The sequence below is a fragment of the Periophthalmus magnuspinnatus genome, chromosome 21 (genome assembly GCF_009829125.3).
Source record: "Periophthalmus magnuspinnatus isolate fPerMag1 chromosome 21, fPerMag1.2.pri, whole genome shotgun sequence".
NCBI classification, from domain to species: domain Eukaryota; kingdom Metazoa; phylum Chordata; class Actinopteri; order Gobiiformes; family Gobiidae; genus Periophthalmus; species Periophthalmus magnuspinnatus.
This window is the reverse complement of record NC_047146.1, coordinates 9,375,522-9,401,158: the sequence shown is the minus strand read 5'-3', so window position 1 is coordinate 9,401,158 and position 25,637 is coordinate 9,375,522. Positions and strand designations below refer to the sequence as shown.

The following is a 25,637-nucleotide window of genomic DNA, read 5'->3' as shown; positions in this document are numbered from 1 at the left end:
CGTCCAAACCCAACCTCTCCATCCACGGGAACGCACGGGAACGCACTGAACCAAACAACATTGAGTTCTGCTTTCAAAGTTGAGATGCACAATAATTGTTTCTCAGCTTTACGCATAAGCCTTACGCACAAACGAAACTAACTCAAGAGACTGTTTCATTGATTAAAACATGGAGGACATTTTAGCGCGTAATGTGACTTTTTCTGCGCCGGAGTGCGCTGGAGCACAGCCTGATGCGCAGCACAATGCGACCTCTTGGAACTTGGAAAGGTCCAACATGAGCTGCAGCAACGCGTCCGTGCTCCGATCACAGTACACCAGGCACCGGGGTAAGAGCTCTGCTGCAACCAACATTTGAATCGTTTAGTAAATGAACATTGTTTCTTTTTTTCTGCTAAATTTCAATGTGTTAGTATTTCAGAGCGTTTGCAATAGTAAAGGGTTGTTTTCAGATCTATGTTATAATGCTGTTTCTTCATCATAAACATATCTGGAGTTGTGTTTTGTTTCATTCACACATGTTTAACACACAAAACCTGCATATTTAGGCTGAGTTCTTCTGACTTCTGTATTTTTTAAACTCTATGCAGCTTCACTAGATTAATTTGGATAATTTTAGTCCCGGGATTGCTCATCTTTACTGAACTAAACCTAAATGTAGCTGTTAACTTGAAAACTACGACTTCATGGCGTCACAAGGTGGAACTGAGCATTTCGAGCTTCATAGATGTAGACAGACCAGTAATAAAGGATTACTTTAACATGTGAGATAACAACATTCCAACATGGCTTAAAACTCACAAGAGTCAATTTTTCATAATGTAGAACCCTGTAAATCTAACCAAGCTGAAATTCCCAGGTCGACCGTTTCATCCCTTAATGTAACAGGTCTGATCTGCCATAAGTGGACATTTCCCCAAAGTAAAGAGCTGTTAATGTGTGAGCTATTTTCAGTGAATCCCATAGAGGCAGGCACTGATCGAGGGGTCAGACAGACAGGATCATGCTCGGGCATCAAATCCTTGACTGTATTATGTGAAGCATCTGCTCAGAAATACTTGGCAAAATAATGTTAGAGTTATGGTAGTCCTGAGTAACCGGGCGCATATAATTAAGTTTGATGACCCCGGAAGTCAAAAAACATAATGAAAATATAACTGTTATCATAATGAAACTATAAACTAATCAGCATACTAACTAAACAAATATACATTGTTTTTTGTTTTTAAATTCATTTGCGTTAATTGTATCCACTAAAGTCTAGGCTACATCTGTCAAAATCTGTAAAAAAAACTACAGCTGGAACATTCTTTCTTAAATGTGTTTTTGAGTTGTCGTTGATTGCATTATAATATTGCATTTTAAGCCAGAACAACTCTGAATTTCTATTAGGATTTTCAGTTCTGGCCAAACCTTGTGAATTCTTTGATGCAGCTGCTCAATGAAATGATTATCTTTGACCTCCATGTCACTGTCATTACACCAGGCGTCACTCTGCCCATCCATCTGCAGTGTCCCCAGTCCCCAAACATACATTTATGAAAGAGATGAAGCTGAGGTTTGTCACACGAGTGCCGCATTGATTTCCTGTGAATGAAAGATAAGTTAATAGGCCTTCATTCCGACAGCATTTCACAGCTTGGATTCAAACCTCTGAGCCCGAAGTGGTCTCCTTGGGGCATTGAGGTTTTTCTTGAGGCATTGAGGTTTTTCTTGAACCGTCGCATTTACCTGTTCAAATATGTTGTGGATTTCCAGGCAAGATCTCGCTATTGACTGATGCATCAGCAGCAGCTAAAAGAAAGCAAACACATGTGACAGCACACCAGCCGACCAAACAAACGCTAAAACCAGTGTCCCTTGACCCCAGTGTCCCCTCTGCTCCGCTGGTGTCCTCGGTCAGATCTAATCCCTGAGTTTGATCTGTCAGGGTTGCCTGTGTGAGGAGTGCGTCACAGTGTCGTGAATCATCAAGAACGTTTCCCGTGATGGTAATAATCATAATTAGAATCTGTCATAGAGGCTGCACGGCTTATTGATAAAGTAATATAGAATGAATAATATTATAGAGGCGCAATATAACTGTATTTTGTACAAGGTTTGAGGCAGAACCAGCTAAACCTCCGTATTAATCCCAGTTTATTTAAAGAGAAATGTGAAAGCCTTGAAAAAAAATCTTTTAATCAGGATTTAAATTTCATGATGGAGCCTTGTTATTTCAGAACATTGTCTATTTGGGATCAAGTAGCTACACATCTGAGGTGTCTGTGTCATCCAATTAAATCAGACCTGTTCTGCAAAATCGACTTTTCAGAGCTTTTAACCATGTTATAGCTGTTTCTCTTCTCATTTCTCCTCTGAAGCTGTATTTGGAGGGATTCGTGCATCTTTGAGCAATCTTTAATCGATTATTTTCAAGATGCCAGATCGCCAATCAATAACTGTTTTCACCACCACCAGCGTACGCCCACCGCTCTGTACTTACTCTGTTTTTCAGTTTTATTTAAGTTCATATTGATGATCGCGTAGGTTTCGGCAACGTGATTTTGGTACAAATGAAAAAAAAATCTGCTACTCGCTAGTATGATCTGTAACTCTCCACGGCTCTTTGTTTTGATGACGTTTACAGTGACAGTCCCATTGGGCACTGCAGTTTTCTAACACGGATTTCAGCGGAATTGTATCAATATAGTGATTTAAAATGTGCAAATCACAACATAATGATCCACGGGTGTCATAGATTATATCAGACACAAGCACAATACTGAATGTTTACTTAATGTTTTGTAAATTCTTGATCATTTGGCTTCTAGTCTTTGCGCTTCTAGAAAATAGCACAGACTTTGATGATGTGCCAGCCCTGAGATTCATCCAGGCGAACAACTTGGTTCATTAAATATGCAAGCTTTGCCCTATACTCCATTAGTGACCAGGATCCATCTTTATTTGGAGGAGATTTTTGTTTTGGAAAGTCATTTTGGAGCAGTGGAATTTAAAACATTGACCTTGTGCTGTAGGGCTCCATAGGCATCATCGACAGTTAATAACTTGCCTTCTTTTTTATAATGGGAGTAATGTTAATACAGCGTAGTGGCATGTGGCAGCGACGGACAGCAGGAGCTTATTAATTTGCAGACAAAAACAAAAGAGGGTTATCAGTCAGTCTCAGGAACCAATGGAAACTAATCCCTAGCCGCTGCTCGAATGGCACCTATACAAAACAGGAATCAACGCAAGAAATATTCAGTCTGGATCTCATTTGCAACTTTGTGTTTTTCTATATCTCCCCCGTTCGCACCTTCCCTTGTCGCTGAAACCTGTTGAGAGGTTTTTTTTAACACATGCAGTTTAATGCCAGCAAATGAAAGTGTGTTTTTGTACACAAGTGGCAGCGTCAGTCCGTCAGTGGTGGACAAGTGCATATAAATGGTGCGGAGGGTGTAGCGGGCTTAGTGGCCAGGCTTATGTGACATTTACCATGCCGGATTAGCTGCTCGCCTTGACATTTAGGCCCTATAGATGGAAGAGGGCTCTGATGTTCGAGGCGAAGCAACATGTGGAAAGGAAAAAGTCACTTAATGCATTTATAATGAAAAATATAGTCAAGGTAGATTGTACAAACACCATTGGTTTTGAAATCTCATCATGCAGCATGGGCTAAGCTAAGCCGAGCTCTAAATGTAGCCCAAATATTTTACCAAAGCTAGCAAATAAATTATGCATCACGCTAATTTCAACGCTATACATTTTTCATAAGGAGTAATAGAGTTGGGATAGGGGAGGAGATATTTTGTGATGACTTCATATTGTGATATCGTATTGTTAGATATGGTTAGACAAAATGGACTCTTGTGAGATTTAAGCCGTGTTACAATGTTGTTACCTCCTCAAAAACATACGTGGAGTTGGGTTTTGTTTCATTCACACATGTTTGAGTAACTTTATTATTAGTCCTTCTACATCTCTAAAGCTCAAAATGCTCCGTTTCGTCTTACGATGTCATTAAGCTGTAGTCCTCAAGATAACAGCTTCTCTTTACCTTAAATTCAATAGAGATCGACAATCCCAGGGCTGAAATCATCCAAATGATTCTAGTGAAGGTGTATGGAGTTTAAAAACACACCGGAGCACTTCCTGTATTACCACATGACATCACAAGGTGGAACAAAGTGTTTTCTGTTTAACTCATGCAGGGCTTGTGTGTTGTTGTGTTGTGTGAATGAAACACAACTCCAGCTACTTTTTTGATGAGGAAACAACATTATAGATCAGAAAATAGAGTAGTATGGGCCCTTTAACCAATCACAGTGAAGTGTGGACCTTCAAGAAGCAGATGGTTGACATTAAACATCTCATGGACATTAATTGCGATAAACAGTTACATATGTTCGATAGATACGATTATTGCACATCTCTGGGAATAAGGCTCTCAAAGCAGGGAGGGCATCTGGTGAGAGAAAATAAATATAAAATGAATAATGAAAGTGATATCTGACATTCAAACTGCACATAATAAGAAACTGCTGATACAACTCACAATATATTGGTAATAAACTGAGCAGAATGTCTAGTTTTAATACAGAGGCAGATTTGACTTTCATTCTTTACGAAAGGGATTATGTGAAAATGGGAATAATGGCATTTCTATAGCATCATTAGCTCGCATCATTAGAATTAGCATTAGCAGCAAAGGTTGTAATACAAGGTGGCCTTTCATTTGTCCAAACGTGGCACAAACACAATGAAAAAAAACAAACTGTTCAGCAAAACCTCTGCTGGGTTTTGTTTGTCCAGAGAAGAATAGCATCCCAGTATAGAACGGTATTACTAAAGCTTCCGCATTCAATCTCTAAGTCATCATTTAACCCTCACCTTACATTGTAATTATATAAATGTCAAGTAATAACCTATAGCCTATTTATTTTATCACTAATATAGTACAAACAGATACTACAGTACAGTGCAATTTGAATAAGTGCTGTGGTGTTTTGGCTTCCGTGATTGAATGCAGTCTCGATAGAGTTACAACAGTAGAAGGTCATGTGGCGTAAATCCTTGCCCAAATGAATATGTAAATCAGCGTACATTAGAGAACATACGAGTTGCTATGGAGGCTCACATGGGACAAGTTTGAAGTCAGTGCCAGCTTTAGTCATGTAGCTAAGTACCTTCTTCATAAAACATAATCTTACCACACTAAACAGCTTTATTTTGATAACGTAGAAGGATAAACTGTAAGTATGCAATCACTTTTTCATTCTTTCATAGGCAATCTGGCTGTAAGGTGTCTTGCCCAAGAGCACAACAGTTTCTTTGGCTTTGTGGACCTCTAATCTCTGAGACACTACTACCCCAGATAGTATTTAAACCTCTCATAAAATAGGGAAAATGATTCAAATAAATCTAGGGCAATAATTAAGTTAGTAAAATGTGTTGTTCTGATTTTTCTGACAGTGTATATATTGTACTTGTCATTTTGGTATTGGAGCCTTGTTACTGTGCATATATGTGTAATCCTCTTAATTGCAGTATAATGTCTCTTTGCAAAGTGAGTTGTCATTTTTGATTTTAGTGGCTGGACTCCAGGATGCCAGGTTTGTGCCATCAGTGTCAGTAAACAGCAGAAAATGCTCATGTTAATGGTCAGACATAGCTCACACACACACACACACCGACACAAACTAACACACACATACACCTATCTCTGGCTACCCTCCATCTGTCACTGAGCACTCTCAAAATGCTACTCTAAATAATTACTGAAACACACACAGACCAGCGCCAATACTCTCCATATGAGTTCTCTAGAATTATGTTTAATTTTGTTTTTGTTCGTTATCACAGCGTAGCAGTAATTTGACCACACTGGCCGGGTATGTCCTAAATGATCGGTGTGTCGTGATGTGGTGCCTGGGACATGTGCAGAGGACCAGAGGTGCAGGCGTGAAAAGTGTGGGAGAAAAACAAGCTATTACCTGTGTCCACTGTATCAATTATTAAGTAAATGAAAGCCATTAGAGTGTGAGGAGTACGCCGCAGTGTAGCAAAACAATCAGAAGCACACACACACACACACACACACACACACACTGCTGAGGATGGGCTGGTCAGTAGAAAGACTTTACTGTAATGACAGATACATGCTTGTGCTGTCTGTTTGGTTGAGTTGAGTGAATCTTGTTTTTCCATCCATTGTTTTCCCGTGCAAAAGAAAATGTTTTAAATTCTTAAAGCTAAAGTTAAATCTGTCAACTGGAGTTCAGTTTTGGTCAGATTGCTGCTGGACACTGCCTTATATTTATCTGAAGGGAGGAGCTAATTACACTGAAACTGGAAACAGTAATTGTTTACATTTTCAGCCTTAATGGCTTAGATTCAACCTTTCCTTGTGTCATTTCAGCTGCCCTATGGCTATGAGATTGTTAATCCGCTGAGCTATTTCTTCTGGGATTAAAGTGGCTATCCTGCTTTTTAAGCTTTCTATTTTAAACTTCAGGTTATCGATAAGAAAATGCAGACAGCTGATTCTACGGCCGAACATTTTCCTAAGGTTACATTGAGTTAAACTGGCTGCTCTGTGCCCTGGTTCAGGTGCCTTCCTCTGTAATACCTTGGGGGTATTAACTGATTCTGTCGATATCTAAAGCCTAAGTGATTCTTATTCTCTGCTCTCTTACCAGTTTGATGGTGGTACGCCAATAGTTCTTGAGGAGATCTTTGTGTAATTCCTCAGTCGCTCAGGTCTGATCCATAGTAAAAGCAAAAGTTAAATCTGTCACCTGGACAAAAGTTGTAGGAGTGAAGACTTTTCACTGCTCATCCAAGCCGCTTCTTCAGTTCTGGTCAGATTGCTGGTGGACATTAATACCTTTGTCCTATAACTGGTCCTACATGTCACACAAGGAACTGTATGTAGCCTGTGCTCTTACCTCCAAGTTCCAGCAAAGCAGTAACAATGCTTAAGTGAAGAAATCACTTCTTATTTTAAGCGGTAGGACAACTACGTGTGTAGCGGGTGTAATTACGCTACACTCAAACTAGGTTTTCAGTGTCAATGGAGTGACACTGAAAACTGAAGACTTTTTAACAAGGGAAAAATAGAAAAAAATGCACATGGTGTCAAAATAAACTTCTGTTGCCCTTTCAAAATAAGTTCTCTAATAACACTACAGCTGCTTAAACAATGTGTGTCACATCCAGGGAATGACTCATGACTAAAAGTTTAGAGCTATAGGGGATAAATACAAAAGACTTTATGGCGTTAAACATCAACTTTACAAGGACAACTTAAGAAGGAAAAGGCAGATGACGTGCAAACACCAAAACTTATTTAATAAGTTGCCTAATTAATGCAAGCACCACTGCCTTAGCTTATCGCTATGCAAAGCATCGTTCCTCTTGACAACCTTTGTAAAGTTATAATGCATCTGACCAATATGTATGCAATATAAAACAGTTTGGTGTGGAAATGTGAGAATATACCAAGCAGTTCTAATGCCTCTGCTGATGCTTTAAAAAATACCCACAGATGCAGCTTTGCCTGTGTTACGCGTCGCTACAGCTCCAGATGTAAATTCTGGGTTACTGCTCAAATCACAACTAAACCTGTGCTGCCAATGCCTAAACCTGCAGATAGAGGACACATACAACTTCTTCTCAGTATATGGAAAGACCAAACCTCCAGAATTTACTCATTAAGCTGCAACGGCTGCACTAGCACCAATTAATGTTTGGCTGCAGGTGCTGGGGTTTTTGAAAGGATTCAGATCAGAGACAATCCTTTTAGGCTTAAACCAACTGGGTTTGAGTATTGAAACTGGCAACACAAATGAGAGACTCATGTCATGTCAGATTGGATCATAATCTTGAGAACCAAAAAACAAATTATAACATAAATAAATGGGACATCATGCCCAGTGTTTTTGTAATGAAGAATAAATTAGCATTAGAATGTTATCAATTAAAACTATACTTGATTTCAACATGTTTACCTTGTACGTGGGGACACACGTAGGCCAAATGTATAAAATTCAAACTCGTACATACAGTTCCTATAAGTGACAGCTCTATTGTATTAGTCTATTGTTCTAACTAAATGAATTAATATAGTGGTTATGGCATAAAAATAGTTCCGTTGCTCATTGGTTTGAATGAAGAATACTTTGTGACAGTGGCTGACATATATATCCAACAGTACAATACAGTGTCACAGCACTGTTGTATGGAATGTGCTCCCCGTGAAACCTCATCCCAGTCGACACATTCAGACGACAGGATCTCATTTATTTTTATTCACAGCTGTCTCCGACTTGTAGCTTATGACACACTTCACTATGTCATATTATGGCTATTAACTGTCAATTACCACTGATGCCTTCTTGCTTAAGACCTGAAGAGTGAACTCAATTTTCAAGCCTCCGAGTCCTTAGTTTGACCATTTCTCAGTGTTTCAAAATTAGCAGCAAAATGATCTGAATTGTTAATAGTGCAATTTGTCACTAGCACAAATCAATTTTAATGTGGTATGAGCATGAATATTCAGCATGTCTCCACACTGACGCTCCGGGTTAACAGTGTTTCTGAAGTGTTATGGGCTGGAGTAAGCACAGTCGCCACATGACAAACTGCAGGCCTGTCTCCGATATAATTATAGTTTGAAAAAAAAAAAAAACTCACTTTGCCTCTTTCCAAACAGAAATCTGCATTAATCACTTAGCCTTGATGTGTCCAGCGAGTAAATCATTATGGTTAGACCTTGGCCTTAGTAGCTGGATTGTCTGTTTAAATGTGCAATTTTTCTGGTAGAAGGCTCGTCACCTGGTTTGTCTGGAATGTTTCACAGTATGGCATTAAATTTCATTCAAATTAATTACGCCATTTTCTGATCTATGTTATAATGTTGTTTCCTCATCACAAACAGACCTGAAGTTGTGTTTTGTTTCATTCACACATGTTTAACACACAAACCCTGCAGATTTAGAGTTTTTCTCTCAAAGTGAAAACACCCTGTTCCACTTTGTGATGTCATATGGTGATACAGGAAGTGCTCCACTGTGTTTTAAAACTCCATACACCTTCACTAGTATCATTTGGATAATTTCAACCTCGGAATTGCTCATCTCTACTGAACTTAAGGTAAAAGATAGCGCTAAACTTGAAAACTACACTTTATGACATCACAAGGTGTAACAGAGCATTTTAAGCTTCGGAGAGTGAGATAGACTAATAATAAAGGGTTACTCAAACAAGTGTGAATGAAACAAAACACAACTCCAGGTGTATTTTTGAGAAGGTAACGCCGATTCTAACATGGCTTAAATCTCACAAGACACAATTTTGCCAAACACAGGACTTTTAAACTTATCTAGCTCCAAGAGACGCCACAAAGTATGTTTTTTTAAATGCATTGAGCAATACAAACATCTATTATTGCTTGTTAGATAAGTTTGAAAGCAAGAAATAACATCTTCACGGTGATCGACCCCTTACCTGAAAAGTTACATTGTGCTAATTTAACTCTACGGTGGATGCTAAATGCTCCAATGTTTGTGCTGACAATTTCAAAATGAATAAATACCAACCGATAGTGGCTGAAGTTTGTATTTTGTCAGGAAATGGAATAAACAGCTGTTCATATTGGTCAGTCTCATCGCTAATAGAAGTGATGAATGTTCCGTTATGAAGAAACAGAGAGTCGGTGAGGTTGGACTTTTATTTTAATCTCTTTAGTAAATGTACGTCTACCAAAATAACACAGACAAACATAAACACTACTTAGCTTTAGCCGCTTTTGTTCAGGCTTAGAACTGGCATATAAATCCACCGGCCCGATTTACAACCTGATGATTTCGCTACAGAAAAGAAACGCTGGTGTAATGCTTACCATCCACAATCTAGCTTTGTCACAAGCTTTGTCAGTTCAGTTCAAGAAAAATGTAATACTGAAACAAGAAGTTGACTTGAAAGTGTGTATTGCGTTGTTCAGGCTGTTGACATAGTTGGTCTCCTGATCCTCTCCCTGAGCATATGGGTCACAGCTCAGTGCCAGATGTTCGCTGCTGTGTGTCCTTTGAAAGGTGCTTTACTCTGGATGCTTTTGGGAGTCAGGTTCTTCTATCTGCATCCAAGATTAAACTGGAGGTATTCTCGTAGTCTGAAGTCTTCTCAGGTTCTTGCAGAAGTCCATGTCCAAAATTACTTTCAGTACTCCTCTATCCAGGAGTGTCCCGTAGCAGTATAAAACCTGCAGAATTCTTTGATGAAATGTGAATTGTGTCAAAATCTACTACAGATGACTACATATTTACATACCTAAAAGTATAACTCAGTGTAGTTTTTAGCTTCATTTATTATTCTACGGAAACTTAGAGGGACACTATGCAACCCCATGGATATGCTCTTCCACCGAATGGCATACAACTTTGCAGTATCCATGGAGACAAGCAAGAGACGCTGCCAAAACAAGTATTTTTTTGCCAATAAAAAAGCCAGTATGTGAATAAATAAAAGACAAATATGTTTATACGATAGTCTCCAAGCAAACATTCCAAGCAAAGCAATAACATCTACAAAACATTAAATCAGCTAAATGATTGCGTCCATATCAGCATCTCCCTCGTGTAAGTACAATTGTCAGAGCATTTTTAGTGTATTTTGATATTGTTCTGTTGCCTGGGATCCAGAATGCACTTCTCCAGTATTTTACCAAGATGTGAGTCTGGTCACCGAGTTCTTGGATTAGCCAATTAAGGACACACATGGTCCGTTTGTATCAAAATAAGTATGGCTGCTTATGAGGGAAAAAAAATGAGATTGATTGAGATGGGTTTTGTCATGCCCGATGCCGATTGTTTAGAATCCAGAGCAAGTTGTATGTTTTGGGCTGATATATAGGTCAGATTTTGAATATCTTCCTCAAATTATGTCATTTAAATTTACTACAAACTGTTTTTTTAACCACAAACCTTTAAAATAGCAGTGTATCACATTTACTGCATTTCTCTCTTCATATTAAAGTGTTAAATATTATTAAAATAAAGCTTTGTGTGTACCAAAACTAAATATCGGCCTGTGCTGGAGATGTAACGCTGATAGCCAATATGCTAAAAAGTCCAAATATGGGCCCAAATCTCTAGAAAAAAATAACACAGGGGACTGGAAATCGTCACAAAGGTTAGAGAAATGTGATTTTGTTGCAAATAATGGGTGACCAATGAGCTCCTTCCTTTTCACATGTCACTGAAATTAATAAACTCCATCACTGTGTTTGGGCCTGACTTGAGTCGCGATGCAGAGAGTGAAGAGTCCGATATCCCTCTGCATAAAAAATATATAGAATGATTGTAATTGTAATTGTCCAGAACAGTACCGGTCCAAAGCAGTGTGATTAATGCTCCTCTGTGCGATGTTATATTAGCACTAGTCTGAAAAAACCCAATCCAAACACGCTCAGAGACTTCAGTGTGTGCCTATGCAGCTGCTAACACACACAGAGAAGCTAATTGACTTCGATTAGGCCAAAGCCCGTGTAACATATTTGATCAGGCCACTGATAGAGCCTAATATCACCAACTGTGTCAATTTTTGTCACCGACTCATCATGTAGAGGGGACATTTCCACACAGGAGCTCTTATTGCAAGTTCAAAGTAGAAGAAAGCTTTGGTGTGCGACGGGGGCTGCCTTATTAGGGGTGATATTGCTTTTATTTGCATAGGAGCTGGAGACAGATGGTGAGGCCACATGTCAGTGGATGGGAGCGCTCTACGTGTGCGTGTGTGTGTGCGTGTGCGAGTGCGGAAAGAGGGATGAGAAAGAATGAGTGACTTAGTAACTTTAGCAAATCCATCACTAAGCTCTCAAATGAAAGAAAAACACAATGAGGCAATGGCATTTAAACGATTTAATGACAAATGCTACGATTCCATTTGGAAATACACTCGAATGAATGAAACAAAAACTGAAAAGTAAGAAGTAATCCAAAGAAAATAGAGGAGTCTGGAACGCTGTGTTTTGATGGTCTGGGTATGTGTGCCAATAGCCAATGTCTCCTGGAGTTTTTATTGCTGTTATCGTACAATACGTCTAAAATGTTATGGTCATGTTGTAATGCTTTGGCAAACACTTTTAAACCATTATTAAACCCTATACTGACTAAGATTTTTCACTTTAAACCATGCAAATCGACTTTCCAGAGCTTTTAACTATGTTGTTTTATATAGAGTGATTCATGCATGTTTGTGCAATCATTTTTCTCCTGTAGTCAAGACGTCATTGGTCTAATCTACCCCCGTTTTTACCACCACCATTCGTCAGTGCCATATAACCGTTTTGCCATACGCGAAAAAATCCAACTGATACCCGACAGCACGTGGTACTTTGTTGCGATGATGTTTTTACGGCGTCATATTGTAAAGCAGACTTGTTTCTTTTTTACGAAGTTGTTTTAGTTCAATATTGCGAGTTAAAATGTCCAAAATATGACATAATGATCCAGGAGTGTCATAGATAAAGTAGCAGTGCATTGAAACAAGAACTATGCAGGCTGTTTATATATTTATTATCATGGTCTGCTCACCTGTAGAGTGGCTAAAACTAATTGGATAGATAATCTTTTATGCCTTGCGGATAAGTAACAAAGAGGAAAAATCTAATAATCCTAAAACCCAAACTTTGAAGCTGTTTCTTTTCAGTTGTCGGAAGTGCTTGGCCTCCTATTCCTCCGCCAATAAAAAGTCCACTGCTTTGTGCTTGATACACACACAAGCAGTGGACAGTGGTGTTGTGTGAGTGAGGGCAGGTCGATAGCGTATAACAAACACTTTGCAGGATATGACCCACTGAAGAGGCTAATGGTGAAACCTCTCAAGTTGCAAGTTTGAAGTTGGCCATTTTGAGTGCATTTCCGAAAGTAAATCTGTACACAAAAACACTCACATTCGGGGGGGATCATAATCCATTTGCGAAACCGTCTCTACAGTGTTGTTAGGGTTGACATAGCTGTTCCCATATTTATCTTTTTTTGTGTTATTGTAAGTGGAGTAGGTGGAGATTGAAGGTATAATGTAGCTTGACCTTTGCTCTAATCAGATGTGAGAACGGATACCCTTTAACTCTAGATGCTGCGGGTCGATTACACTCACTGATTGAGTTCAAAGTTTTGCCCCTGTAGTATTTGGACTATGTTGGTTTTTCTGTTCTCTAAATTTCAAATCACACCCATTTCAATGCATTTCTTCTCTATCCTATAAAGATGTGTTTATTATTGATGTAAAGCGCTTGAAGGTGAAAATATCCTACGTAAAAATCTGACTGTTTACCATATTTGTAGTATATCAGTCCATTACTATTATAATTTGAGCAGCATTTACACATTTGTACAGCCTTCTCTTAACCATCATGACAGTAGCTCGACAGTAGCTCAGTTGGTAGAGTGTTTGTCTGTTAATCTAATCCACTAATCCGCGTCAACACTAGTATTTGCGTACACTGGTGTATATGAACGTGTGTGTGAATGGATGAGTGGGGTTCCTTAACGTAAAGCACTATTTAAAAAATGTGACCATTCACCGTAACTTCACCTGAGTTAAAACCTTTATGTAGCAACTTGTAAACCAAATAGTCTTTTATAATCACCATTTGGAAATAGGTTGTATTCATGACATTCTGAAATATGATGGCATGATTTCAGATGGAGGGCAGGGACCTACATAACTCTAAAAGGAGATTAACTGAGCCTCTAACACTTGTCAAACAGCGTATATTTTCTTCATCTCAATTCATTTGTGCAGAAAGAGGAGATATTGCATTTTGTACCAGTTTTTGAATCATGTGCATTGGCTCAGTAATTGCTAAAAAGATATTAACCATAAACCACATCTGTTAACTGTAAACAAAAGCTGTTTCCAGTTTCAGTGTAGTTAGCTCCTTCCTTCACATAGATATAAGGCAGTGTCCACCAGCGCTTTGTCCAGAACTGAAGAAGCGGCTTGGATGAGCAGCGAAACATCTTCACTCTTACAACTTTCTGTCCAGTTGACAGATTTTACTTGTGGTTTTTACTATGGATCAGACCTGGACGACTGAGGGATTACACAGACTTAAACCAGGTCAACAAATCTGACAATTAGAAGACAAATTCCACAGCTGAAAGGAAGTTCAACCATGTTTTTTTGTAAATTTGCAATAAAATATGATGAAAACTGTACGTCCTTTCCGTGAGTCTGCTTGCACATATCTGACTCTTGACGTGTTTTTTTTTTTTGCTGTAATATTTCACAGTATGGCATAAACATATCTATCTTCATCTGCTACAGTATGGTTTTAATTTTTTGTTTTGGGTATGTTTTTGATGAGAAGACGACATTATAACATAGATCAGAAAATGGCGTAATATGGACTCTTTAAGCAGGTGACTTGCCGCCTTCAGAAAGTTCCATGTTGATGTCAGGTATAGTTCTAACACCTTCTGTGCCTTGTAGGTGACAACCACACCCTGCGCATCTTCTTGTACTCCCTGATCTTCTTCTTGAGCGTGTTTGGAAACCTACTGATCATCGTGGTGCTGACGGTGAACAAGCGAATGCGCACAGTCACCAACACCTTCCTCCTGTCACTGGCGGTGAGCGACCTGATGATGGCGGTAGTGTGCATCCCGTTCACTCTCATCCCCAGTATCCTCAAGGACTTCATCTTCGGTGCGGCCATGTGCAAGATCGTGGCCTACCTGATGGGTAAGGGATCGCCGTCCACATGAAAAGAACAGACACAATGGCAGATGAAAGGTGTGCTGGTAAAAAAAAAAAAAAAAATGGATCCCAGTTGTGTGCACTCAGCTGGAAATATTAAAAAGCACTCTGCAAATTGCATTCAATTTATTTTTTAGACAGATGATATGACATGAGCAGTCATCCAGGACAGGATTCTCTATGGGGGACAAGAGGAAGACAAAGCAAAACAGTGGCATGTTTGACCTGTTCAAATATCTGCTTTTCAGTCACTCCTGTCGCCTTCATCAGATGTTTCACACGCTGATGTTCTGTAGACGGCTTAAATGATTTTGCCAGACATGAGGAGAAGTTTACGTCCCTTAGTGTGTGGAAAAAAAAAAAAAAAAAAGAGTTTAAAGCTCCTGTACGCGATTCTTTTGCATGTATTTGACTAAATCACGTCTGGATTCAATGCAATTATATTGTATACGCAGATTGAGAGGTCAAAATAAGTCCACTGTGTACCATTTGCATCCAATTAGAAAGCATTTTATTGTCTGATGATCAGGAAGTGCGTGTTAGCATGCTAGTTGTTGTTAGCTTCACCCTCAAAACAAAAGCGTCTGAAAGTTCAAGGTTATTTAATTGGTATAAACAGGTAAATTTTGTTTGTCAGTGAGTTCATTCACACACATACACATCTTCAATTATGATGCTCTGAATGCATGAGGTAAAAATTAGGAAAAACTTTGGACTACTGCAAAGTGTTGAAAATGAACTAGTTCTGTTTTTCATGTTTTTACGATGGTAAAAATCATTTGTAGCACATTTAAATACATATTTTTAGTGAAAAAGTTCTCTGTGTTTCAAAAGTGATGAAAACAACAAAGAATTATTGTAATTATAACTAGCTAAAGGTGCATGCACTATGTACTTTTTCTGGTGTGACCATATAGATGTGATTGTTTTGTTTGGAATGTTCCACAGTATAGACCTTATCTGTCATCATCATTTATTCATTTACAGTATTTTTATTGCTGAAAAATACTCCACTCTGCAAGTTTAAACGCTATTTTCTGATCTGTTATAATGTTGTTTCCTCATCACAAACAGACCTGGAGTTGTGTTTCGTCTCATTCACACATGTTTAACACACAAACCCTGCAAATTTAGGCTGAGTTCTTCTCTAAAACTGAAAACACTCTGTTCCACCTTGTGATGTCATGTGGTAATACAGGAAGTTCTGTTTAAACTCCATACACTTTCACTAGAATCTTCTGGATAATTTAAGCCCTGGAAATGCCAATCTCTACTAAACAGAAGGTAAACTGTAGCTGCTAACTTGAAAACTATCACTACATGAGCATTTTGAGCTTTGGAGATGTAGACAGACTATGCATAAATACTCAAACATGTGTGAATGGAACAAAAGACAACTCCACGTATGTTTCTGGAGAGGTAGCAACATTCTAACATGGCTTAAAGCTCACAAGAGTCAAAATTGTGTTATGTAGGACCTTTAATGCCCTTTAATGTAACATCCCAGGCAAATCAATAAACTCTGTATGGAGATAAGATATTGTGCACTCTTGTTACAACATGAGAGAGACATGGCTCTTAAAACCCTCTTAAATAAAGCACATACGTAGCTGCTTTTATAGGGCCCAGCAGCAGAGTGAAATCCTCAGTGAAATGCCATTGGTGTTTGATCAAAGTGAATGTAAGCTCCGTCATCCATGAAAACAGAGGTCAAGCTCCGTGCGACGAGCTCGGATCACACTGCTATTAAGGCTTTGAGGGACCCATTCTGGGGGATTTAGATACTGAAAGGTCGTACCAAATGTCACAAAAGCCCAAGTAGATCTGACCATTGATACATTTTGTACAAGCTGTTAAACATTTGAAAAGTTTTACGTATACTTTTACACATGGTTCTTAAAGGTGGACCATGTAACGTTTCTCCTATGTCGCTTTTTCCCATAGAGGTGTTGTTGTTGTCGTTTTGCTTGGGATGTTTTCCACAGTATGCCATTGAATGTATCTATCTCCATGGAGACGAACAGACGTTGCAATCAGGCCAAGTTGCAGGTCACATCTGTTGAGAAGCGTTTTAAGAATGTTTTTAAAGGTGTTTTGTAAGTAATAACATGTGTAATTAGATAAATGCAAGATATGTCTTTTGCCAAACTGGATCGTTACAAGCAAAGGAATAACATAACAAAACAAAACAGTAACTGTTACTGTTTTGTTTTGTTATGTTATTTTGTGTAGTTTTGTGCTAATTTACGCCAAGATTAAGGGCATCCAGGTTATAAATTATGAAAATGTAAGATGAAACAGATGAAAAATTGCCTGGTTGGGTAATTCTGGCATATTTACAGAAATATTCATTAATATGCACTGCCCCTGAAACAAACAAAGAAGCAAATAAATCAAAAATGGTGCAGAAGGTTCTCATGATCTCATAATGTTATAATCATAATATTTGCTAGAATTATTACACTTTTTTCTTTACTTTTTTCTTTACATATGTCTTAATATATTTGCATGTATCTAAAATGTGTGTCCAAACTTTTGACTGTTGTGTATGTGTATAAATATGTCTAAAAACACACCAGTCAAATGTTTGGATCCTCTCATTTAATTAGTTTTTCTTTATTTTTACTACTTTCTCTATTTTAGATACATATGGAATACATCAAATATATGAAATGAGATACATGGAGTTATGAAGCAAAGAACAAACTCTTAAAACCCCCAAAAAGAACCCTCTACTAAATATATTTTGAGCATTTTAATATAAATATACATTTGTAACATTTAGTGGAGTAATTTATCTTTTTGCTTTACTACATAATTCCGTACATCTTACTTCATACTGTCATTTTGATGTCTTTTGTAAGTATAAAAAATGTATAAAATAGTACAAATACAGACAAAAAAAATGCTAAATGAGATGGTGTGTCCAAAAAACAGTCGAAGAATCAAAACATCGTCCAAGTAAAATTGATTAATAGAAATGTAAAAGGCTAGTATGGATAAATATGATAAAACCTGAACCTTGTAGTAAAAATATATCGATCTTATTCATGTTATGGTCTTTGGTTACAGAAACAGAGTCTTGTGGTTTACTGGTAAAGCCTAATCCCACACAGCCCAGTGGAGTTGTGTTACAAGACTCGAGATCAAAGGCACTAGTACAAAGCCACACTATCTCTGTAACAATGTGCCTTGAGTGTAATTCCCCATTCAGGTACAACCAATATTGATTTATGTGCTCCCAAGTACAACAAAGTAACAATCAGCAGGCTAACAAGATCATGGCAATTTATTCCCTGCACTCTGAGCTGTAGATTAGCACTGTGGCTTTTCCTGGTGTCGGGGGAGTGGAGATGCTGATAAATGCAGATATGTTTGATTGTTTGGGCAAGTCAGAAGTGTAGTATGCAATCAATACACCACAACAAACATTTAATTACCTTCCCTACATTTTTGTGTCTCAACAATTTTGAGATTAAACAAATATATTTCAGCAGATTATTGAGGATGGACAGTTGAGTAATAGGACTGACTGTTTGGTTCTAGTGATGTGGCAAGTCCTTGTTATTGTGCCATCTTCTCATTTCTGTAAAAAGCCGTACACTTCATCCAGAGTTAGTCCTTTCATATAATGTTGCCTTCTTCTTAACATTGTGATTGCAAAAACAGTGTCCAGATGAACACCAGATTAACTTGTCAGCAATGTTCCCTCTAATTTTTCACGAGTCTGAGCAAACACACAAACTCCCTGAGCGGTCCCATGGACCACTGTGAGTGACATCAGACGTTAAACGGTTTATTAAAATAATCAAATTACCGCATTTACATTTCTGTTATAAAACTTTTAATTAAGTGCTTTAGCCCACTAAAAATGACAAATCTAATCTTGGTCATGACCTGTGTAGTATGTTAATGCTATTGGAAGTATAAATATTTAATTTTAACTATGGCAAAACTTGAGCTTACTAAGAACTAAGAACACACTGTACATGTGACAGTGTGACATTCTGTGACAGAGGTTGGAGGATTGAGTCCCGCTCGGACCAAATTCTGTCATTGTGTCCTTAGTTCTGTCATTGTGTCCTTAGGCAAGACACTTCACCCAAGTGGTGTGTGCGTGATGATTGGTGGTGGTCGGGGGGGTGCAGATTGGCATTAGCTAATGCTACTAATTACATATAATACACATTTGACCCACAATCAAGTCAATAGCAGAATAAACCACGCTTACCGATCAGGAACAGCATCCAGTCCATCAAAACATAAGGTCCTTTACTCCTCAGTCCATCATGAGATCTTCACTCGGTTCCATGAACCGCTCCGGGTCCGAGATGCCTCAAGTTTAACTTGTACAAACATCCACAGTGTCCTTGGTTGCGTACTTCCTTTGTTTTGTCTGTTTCATCATGTTTAAATCACAAAACTGCTGCAAAACAGTGCGTAAAATTACTCAATTACGCACGCGTAATTTTACGTGCGGATCTTTGTCCGAGGGCGGGCCGTCAGAACGTTAAGGGGTTAAACACTTAGAATGATTAGCGAGTTTTCACTCCATGTCGGCCACATCGGCTAAAACACTGGGGCTGTGTCTCAATTCGCCAAATACACCTTTTGAAGGGTCCCTTCTAAGTACTCTTCAAAGTGTAGTTTGAAGGTTCCGGTCGAGAATCTGCCCTCCTCAGTGTAGCCGCCATTTTGCTGAAGTGGGACAGGTCTACACCACAGACCGCACTTGTACCGCTGTCTTTGAGTGTACGATACGTACATTACGTACCTTATTTTTTAATGATGTATTTTTTAATAGAAGAAAAGTCAAGATGTCGTCGTTACAGCTTTTTTTTTGGGGGGGGGTTGAATATCAATAGGCAAATATAACGTTCAAGGTGATTTTTTTCTCATTTGTAGCTACTTCATAAGTTTAAAGGGTTAACAAAATATACCTTGTGAAAACGTAATAACAGAGACAGAGGTAAAAAATATCATTTTCACATTCATAGTCTATAAACCAGAGAACACTGATTAGTTGTACATAAAGTGGGATATTGCAGTTTAATGGTTTGGTATTTTGGCCAGTGTCTACGCCACTTTAATAACAGTAGAGGATGCTGTTTCCCTTCTATGCCGTGCCAGTTCTTTCCATATTATTATTGTGAGGGATTTTCTAGCAGTGCAGCGCTACATCAAGCTAGTATCTTGATTTGCTAACACGAAGGTAAATGGCACGTGCCCACCAGGAGGTGCAGACGTATGGAATGTACCGGAACACATAAAGATTTTGTGCACGTCTCAGGACTCTGTTCTGTCCTTTCCGGAGAGTCCGTTGCTTCATTGTTCACATTACCTGTGTGGATCATTAAACCCTTCTGACTTTATGTTTCTCTTGGTCTTTGACGCTTACAATAGAAACGAACATTCTTACATTATTCTTATTGCAGTAATAATTTCTAATGATAATAATGTCTTCTTATTGTGTAGCAATAACTGCACATTCCTTTATTCCATATAACTCCCCTCCTTTTTAATCGTCACACACACAGCCTGTACAGATCTTTATTCAGATTTAACAGTTTCATGTCGCTCTGTTGTAGATGAGGTAAACCAGTACGAACATTTGAACGTATATTGCGCAGCGGAGTCCATTTTCCTCTGTTTCTTGCGTAGTCGCGGTGCATGATGGGATATAGAAGTGCGTGAAGTGTGCATGCATGCACGCTTCAGTTACGTCCGATCTCCATGGAAACGGTGGAAAGGGAAGGCAGGTTTGTCGCATTCAGTAGGGTGTGTTGAAATGGGACAGCCCTTGTCGCGCCGGAAATTACGTAACTGCCCTTCGATGCACACTTCGAATGGTGATCCTAAGGCCAGTTTGGCGAATTGGGACACGGCCATAATTGTTATGGAGCAGCTCGTCCCCGGTCACACTCACTGACGTCACACTCACTGACTCACATTGAAAAATAGCACAGAATGAATTGTTGTGTGTTTATTTTATTTTCAATTCTGGTTTGATTTTTTTGTGCGCAGCACAGATTTTCTGTGCGCGGAGACCTTGTCAGCAGTGCGCAATTGCGCACGTGCGCAACTTAGAGGGAACAGTGCTTGTCAGCTAGCTTATTAACTGTACTTATTAAGTATAAAAACATGATGTCTTTCACGAACAATTTAGAATTTGATCAAATGAAAAGATGGAAGGACATGCATCTGTCTAAGGAGAAATATTTCAGTGGATCAAGTGCTGCCCGGGAGTGACAGACAGCAGGACCTCAGGGACAGACTGGAGTCTTGTTTGATCTTCTTTGTGAAGGTAGAACATACGTGCACTCTGCGGCGGCGCAGAGTTGGACATGAATGAGAGGTAAAGAGTAATTTCCTGCCTCCTCTTGTCAGAGGGATGTGGCAGATCACATCTGTGCCTGCACCAACATGATTTCCTCTGCACGCACTGTCGATAAGATGCCTCGCCTCCAACTAGATTCATTTGCTCTGCTTCTCAGGAGAGGGCCCATTTCTTCTGCTCTGATTAAAGAACATCAACAAACACGTTTTGTTACTTTTTGTTATTGGACCAGTCTATTTTCAACCCCGACGTATAATAACTTTTATTTATCTAATCATATATATTGAATGTGATCTGTGTATTATGTTACAGGCATCTCCGTCAGCATCTCCACGTTTAGCCTGGTTGCCATAGCAATTGAACGCTACAGTGCCATCTGTAACCCTCTGAAGTCGCGGGTGTGGCAGACGCGCTCCCATGCCTACAAAGTCATCGCGACCACCTGGGTGCTGGCCTTCATCATCATGATCCCCTACCCTGTGGTCAGTCACCTACAGCGGGTGCAGCGAGTCGATAATTCCACAGCTCACCTGTGTCGCCACAAGTGGCCCCTGGCCACCGCCGAGCAGACATGGTCAGTCTGTACGGGGGCAGATAAGAGCTTTCAAAACAACGGTCCTTTTGACACAATGGTTTACTCTGAGAACTAGTATTTTGTTCTTCAAGCACAATCACAACAGCAAACATCAGAGATCAGAGTAGAAATACACTTTTGCTGGTGGACATACACGCAGTATTCCATAAAGATCACCATAAGGGAATCTCTTTTTAATTCACTTACATTGTATTAGTTAATTTTGCACTGGTGCAAATACATTTTGAAAGCCTGGCTTGCAGTTCTGTTATTGTTACCCCTATAGGGACGCTCACACCATTAGCAGCTCTGTGCATCTCATTATCTGATTAAAAGATACAAAGTCATTTGCAAAACAGTTAGGGATTATCCAGCTGAACACAGTTTGTCCTTACAACCAAATGTCCTTAGATGTGACGGCACGTAGTATTAGGATGGCTAAATCTAATTTGGGAGGTTTCAAAATAAACCATGGAGTTGCTTTACAACTGTGCTGTGCTGTGTTCTCATAGTCCACACGTGTCTGTCTCTGTCGGGTGTCTAGTAAAAATATGAAATGAAAATGCCTTTATTTTATTTTTAACCTGAAGCATCAGGCATCTGATGAGAACAGATGGGAGCAGCTATGTGTCTCTGTTCTCAAAATGAAAAACGCTTTAGGCCAAATTCAATCAACTCTACATTGATTGAGTTAGTCGAAGTCTTTTGCATTGCATTGGACCATTTTCTCTCCTCTTTGTGTGTACAGGTACATCTTGCTGTTGCTTGTGCTGTTTGCCATCCCTGGTGTAGTGATGATTGTGGCCTATGGACTCATCTCTAGGGAGCTGTACCGAGGCATTCAGTTTGAGATGGGACACAAGAAGGGCTCTTCAGGTAAGACCATGAATACTGCATGAACACACTCAAGAATACTGCACTAACACTGAAGAATACTGCATGAACACACTCAAGAATACTGTATATGTGTATATATATATATATATATATATATATATATATATATATATATCAAACAGCTGAAGTGTGTAATATAATTATTATTTAAAGGTAAATTTTCTGCAGTTCCACCATTGGATAAAAAAAAATAATAATAATAAAAAAATCAACATTATTACTAGTGCTGGGACATTTATTTTTTATGGGATCCAAATCTTCTGAATTAGTTCATGTCAAAGAGCAGTTCAAAAGACTTTATTTATTTATATGACAGAAGCCAATGTGAGAACTCATTTTATCTACAAACTAATCACAGAGGGACACGACCAAGGCTAAAATGTTTTTAAACTGGTTCAGACTGAGAGTGGGAGTGAGTTTACCCTTTGGAATTATGTAGAATCTAAAGAAAAAGTTTCACTACAATAATAATAATAATTAAAAGACTGTTATTAAAATGTCAAATGTGTTTTTTGTACTCAAATCTTTCGCTCGTGTCGCCTCCTCTGCTTTTGTCCTGATTCTTGTGTCAGTTCAGCGTTAACCAGTGTAAACATGCATACAAATTAGAAAAAAAAAGATTTGGCTCTTTTCAAAAACTGAGATCCGTTAAGGAACCGTTCAAAAGAGCCAACTCCTTCCCGGACGTCACATCACTAATTATTACTATTTGAATTTTTTTTTTTTCTTTCTTTTACATTTATGCATCCGCTGGAACACTCATTAAATCCTATTAATCTGAGCATTCTGTCCATCACACATCTGCATTGTTAAAAAACACACACTCAGCAGAACACACTCCATTACTGAACTCTCCTTCCTGCTTTCACTGTCTTTACTGTAAACCTAGCGAACCTCTCAAGGGGGAAGCGCAGAGAAGTAGTGCGCTTTTATCAATACCTCCCTTATAAAGTCAGCAAGAACGTGAAGAGCTGTAAAGAAATATGCAGAGTAGCGTGTTGTAAATATTCAAATGTCCATAACCTCATAAAACACACATTTTTGCACCACGCACCTCTAAAACGAGCTCATATTATCTCAATTTAAACAGGGTAAATTCGACTCGTTCAGTGTTTTTGACCTCGTACTTTTTTACTTTTACTGTCAAATTTAAGAAGTTTTTCATAAGATGTTTGAGCCTGAGGGGGTTTAGTTTTACTCGCTGCATTTAATCATGTCAAGACACTAATGAGCGAATAAGTAAGTAATTAGTGATTTTGACATATCTGTTTTTATTCAGGGTCATTATATTCAATCTTTTACAGTGGCTATATGGCAGATTTTAATACAAAGTGCCATTTTTTAGGACGAATACCAATGTTTTTAGACTTTCAATGAACTCATGACGATAAACATATGCAAATCATGTTTCTTGAAGTTAATTTGCAGTCCTTCAGTTGTTAAAATGAAGCAGAAGTGGAGCGTAACAAAGTAAAAGTGGATATTTTTTACTGTTACTTCACTACATTTGAGGGCAGGTATCTGTACTTTTCTTTTTTATTATTATTTAATGCAAAACAGACATACATAGTGACCATACATATACAACAGTGACAAGTTGTGGTAAGACATACAAGACGTACCAAGACGTAACATGGTTTGTGAACGTAACAGCTATTTACAATTGTATGTGACAAGTGTGTGTTGTGTGTGTTGTGTGCGTGTGACATTTGTGATTTTGGAGGGGGCTCAGGTGAAGATGGGAAAGGAAAGTGCTAATACTATTCATTCATAAGTGAGAAAGGAAGGTATAGAGAATATAGATGAGAAGAAAGAAAAGAAGAAAAAATACATAAAATAAATAATAATAATAATAATAATAATAATAATAATAATAATAATAATAATAATAATAATAATAATAATAATAATAATAATAATAATAATAATAAATTAATAACAATAATAGTAATAATAATACTAAAACTGAATTAGGTGTTGTGATCAGTGAAGGTCAGTTGTTGTTTTTTTTGTTTTTGTTTTTTTTTATTGTTTAAGACCTGCTGAAAAGGCTGAGGGTTTATCTTTAACACGTTCATAATTTGAGAACAAAAATATCCAAATAAAAACAGCCAGGCACAGTACCATTTTCTCTCACAAATGTTTCATCCTGTGAAACAAAAACTATCTTTTACAGACACTTACAAACTACAAAGTATTCTCACCATTCTATCTTCTGCAGATGTGAAAAATGGCCTGACCTCCACTCTGTCCACTGGGAGCGACGATGGCGATGGTTGCTATGTGTCCCAGCGGCCCGCGTCCATGGAGATGTCCAGCGTGGGCCACAACAAGTCCCAGAAGTCGGACCGTCCCCGCAGCAACACCTCCGAGGCAAAACTGGAAGCTAAGAAGCGCGTAATCCGTATGCTAGTGGTCATCGTGGTCATGTTCTTTATCTGCTGGATGCCCATTTACTGCGTCAACACTTGGAGAGCCTTTGACAATGTCTCGGCCTTGCACGCTCTTTCCGGCGCTCCCATTGGTTTCATCCACCTCCTCTCCTACACCTCTGCCTGCGTTAACCCCATCATCTACTGCTTCATGAACACGCGGTTTCGTAAAGCCCTCCTGGTCACCTTTTCTTGTTGCTCGTCACCCTGCCGCCATCGCCGCCACTCGATACGGGAACACGAGGAGGACGCCATGGCCACTGCAGCATCCATGTCTAAGTTTAGCTATACCACAGTGAGCACTATGGGTCCCTGTTGAGGACATCTGCATAAAAATAAACTTCAAACCGTGATGTTGGGGTAAAAAATTATATTGTAGCAGTAGATGGCTTAAATTGCAGTGTCCGTTATTACATGGTAAATACCTCTATGGCAGTTCTACCAAAAGCACAGTGCTATAACGTTGCTTGTGTTGTGTCTGCAGAGTTAATTTAGCCACAGCATGAAAGCAGGTACTCTGATCATTTCGAACACATAATGGAACATAATCAAACCTGCACTGTCATTTTGTGTGTGTATTTGTAGCATAGAAGTTGCCTTGTAGATGAAGTGCCTGCTTCGTAATGTGTGATCAGAGACATCAGTGGCCTGG

The 25,637-nt window shown here is 38.7% G+C and overlaps 1 protein-coding gene across 1 annotated transcript; it reads left to right on the top strand.

The window, feature by feature from the left end:
• The first annotated feature begins 54 nt into the window (after nt 1-54).
• cckbrb (cholecystokinin B receptor b) lies at nt 55-25,370 on the top strand. The gene is made up of 5 exons (XM_033987223.2): nt 55-329; nt 14,479-14,730; nt 21,395-21,656; nt 22,405-22,532; nt 24,775-25,370. Exons 1-5 carry the CDS (start codon nt 170-172, stop codon nt 25,302-25,304), a joined length of 1,332 nt encoding a protein of 443 aa, XP_033843114.1. The 5' UTR covers nt 55-169; the 3' UTR covers nt 25,305-25,370.
• Nucleotides 25,371-25,637: the final 267 nt, after the last annotated feature.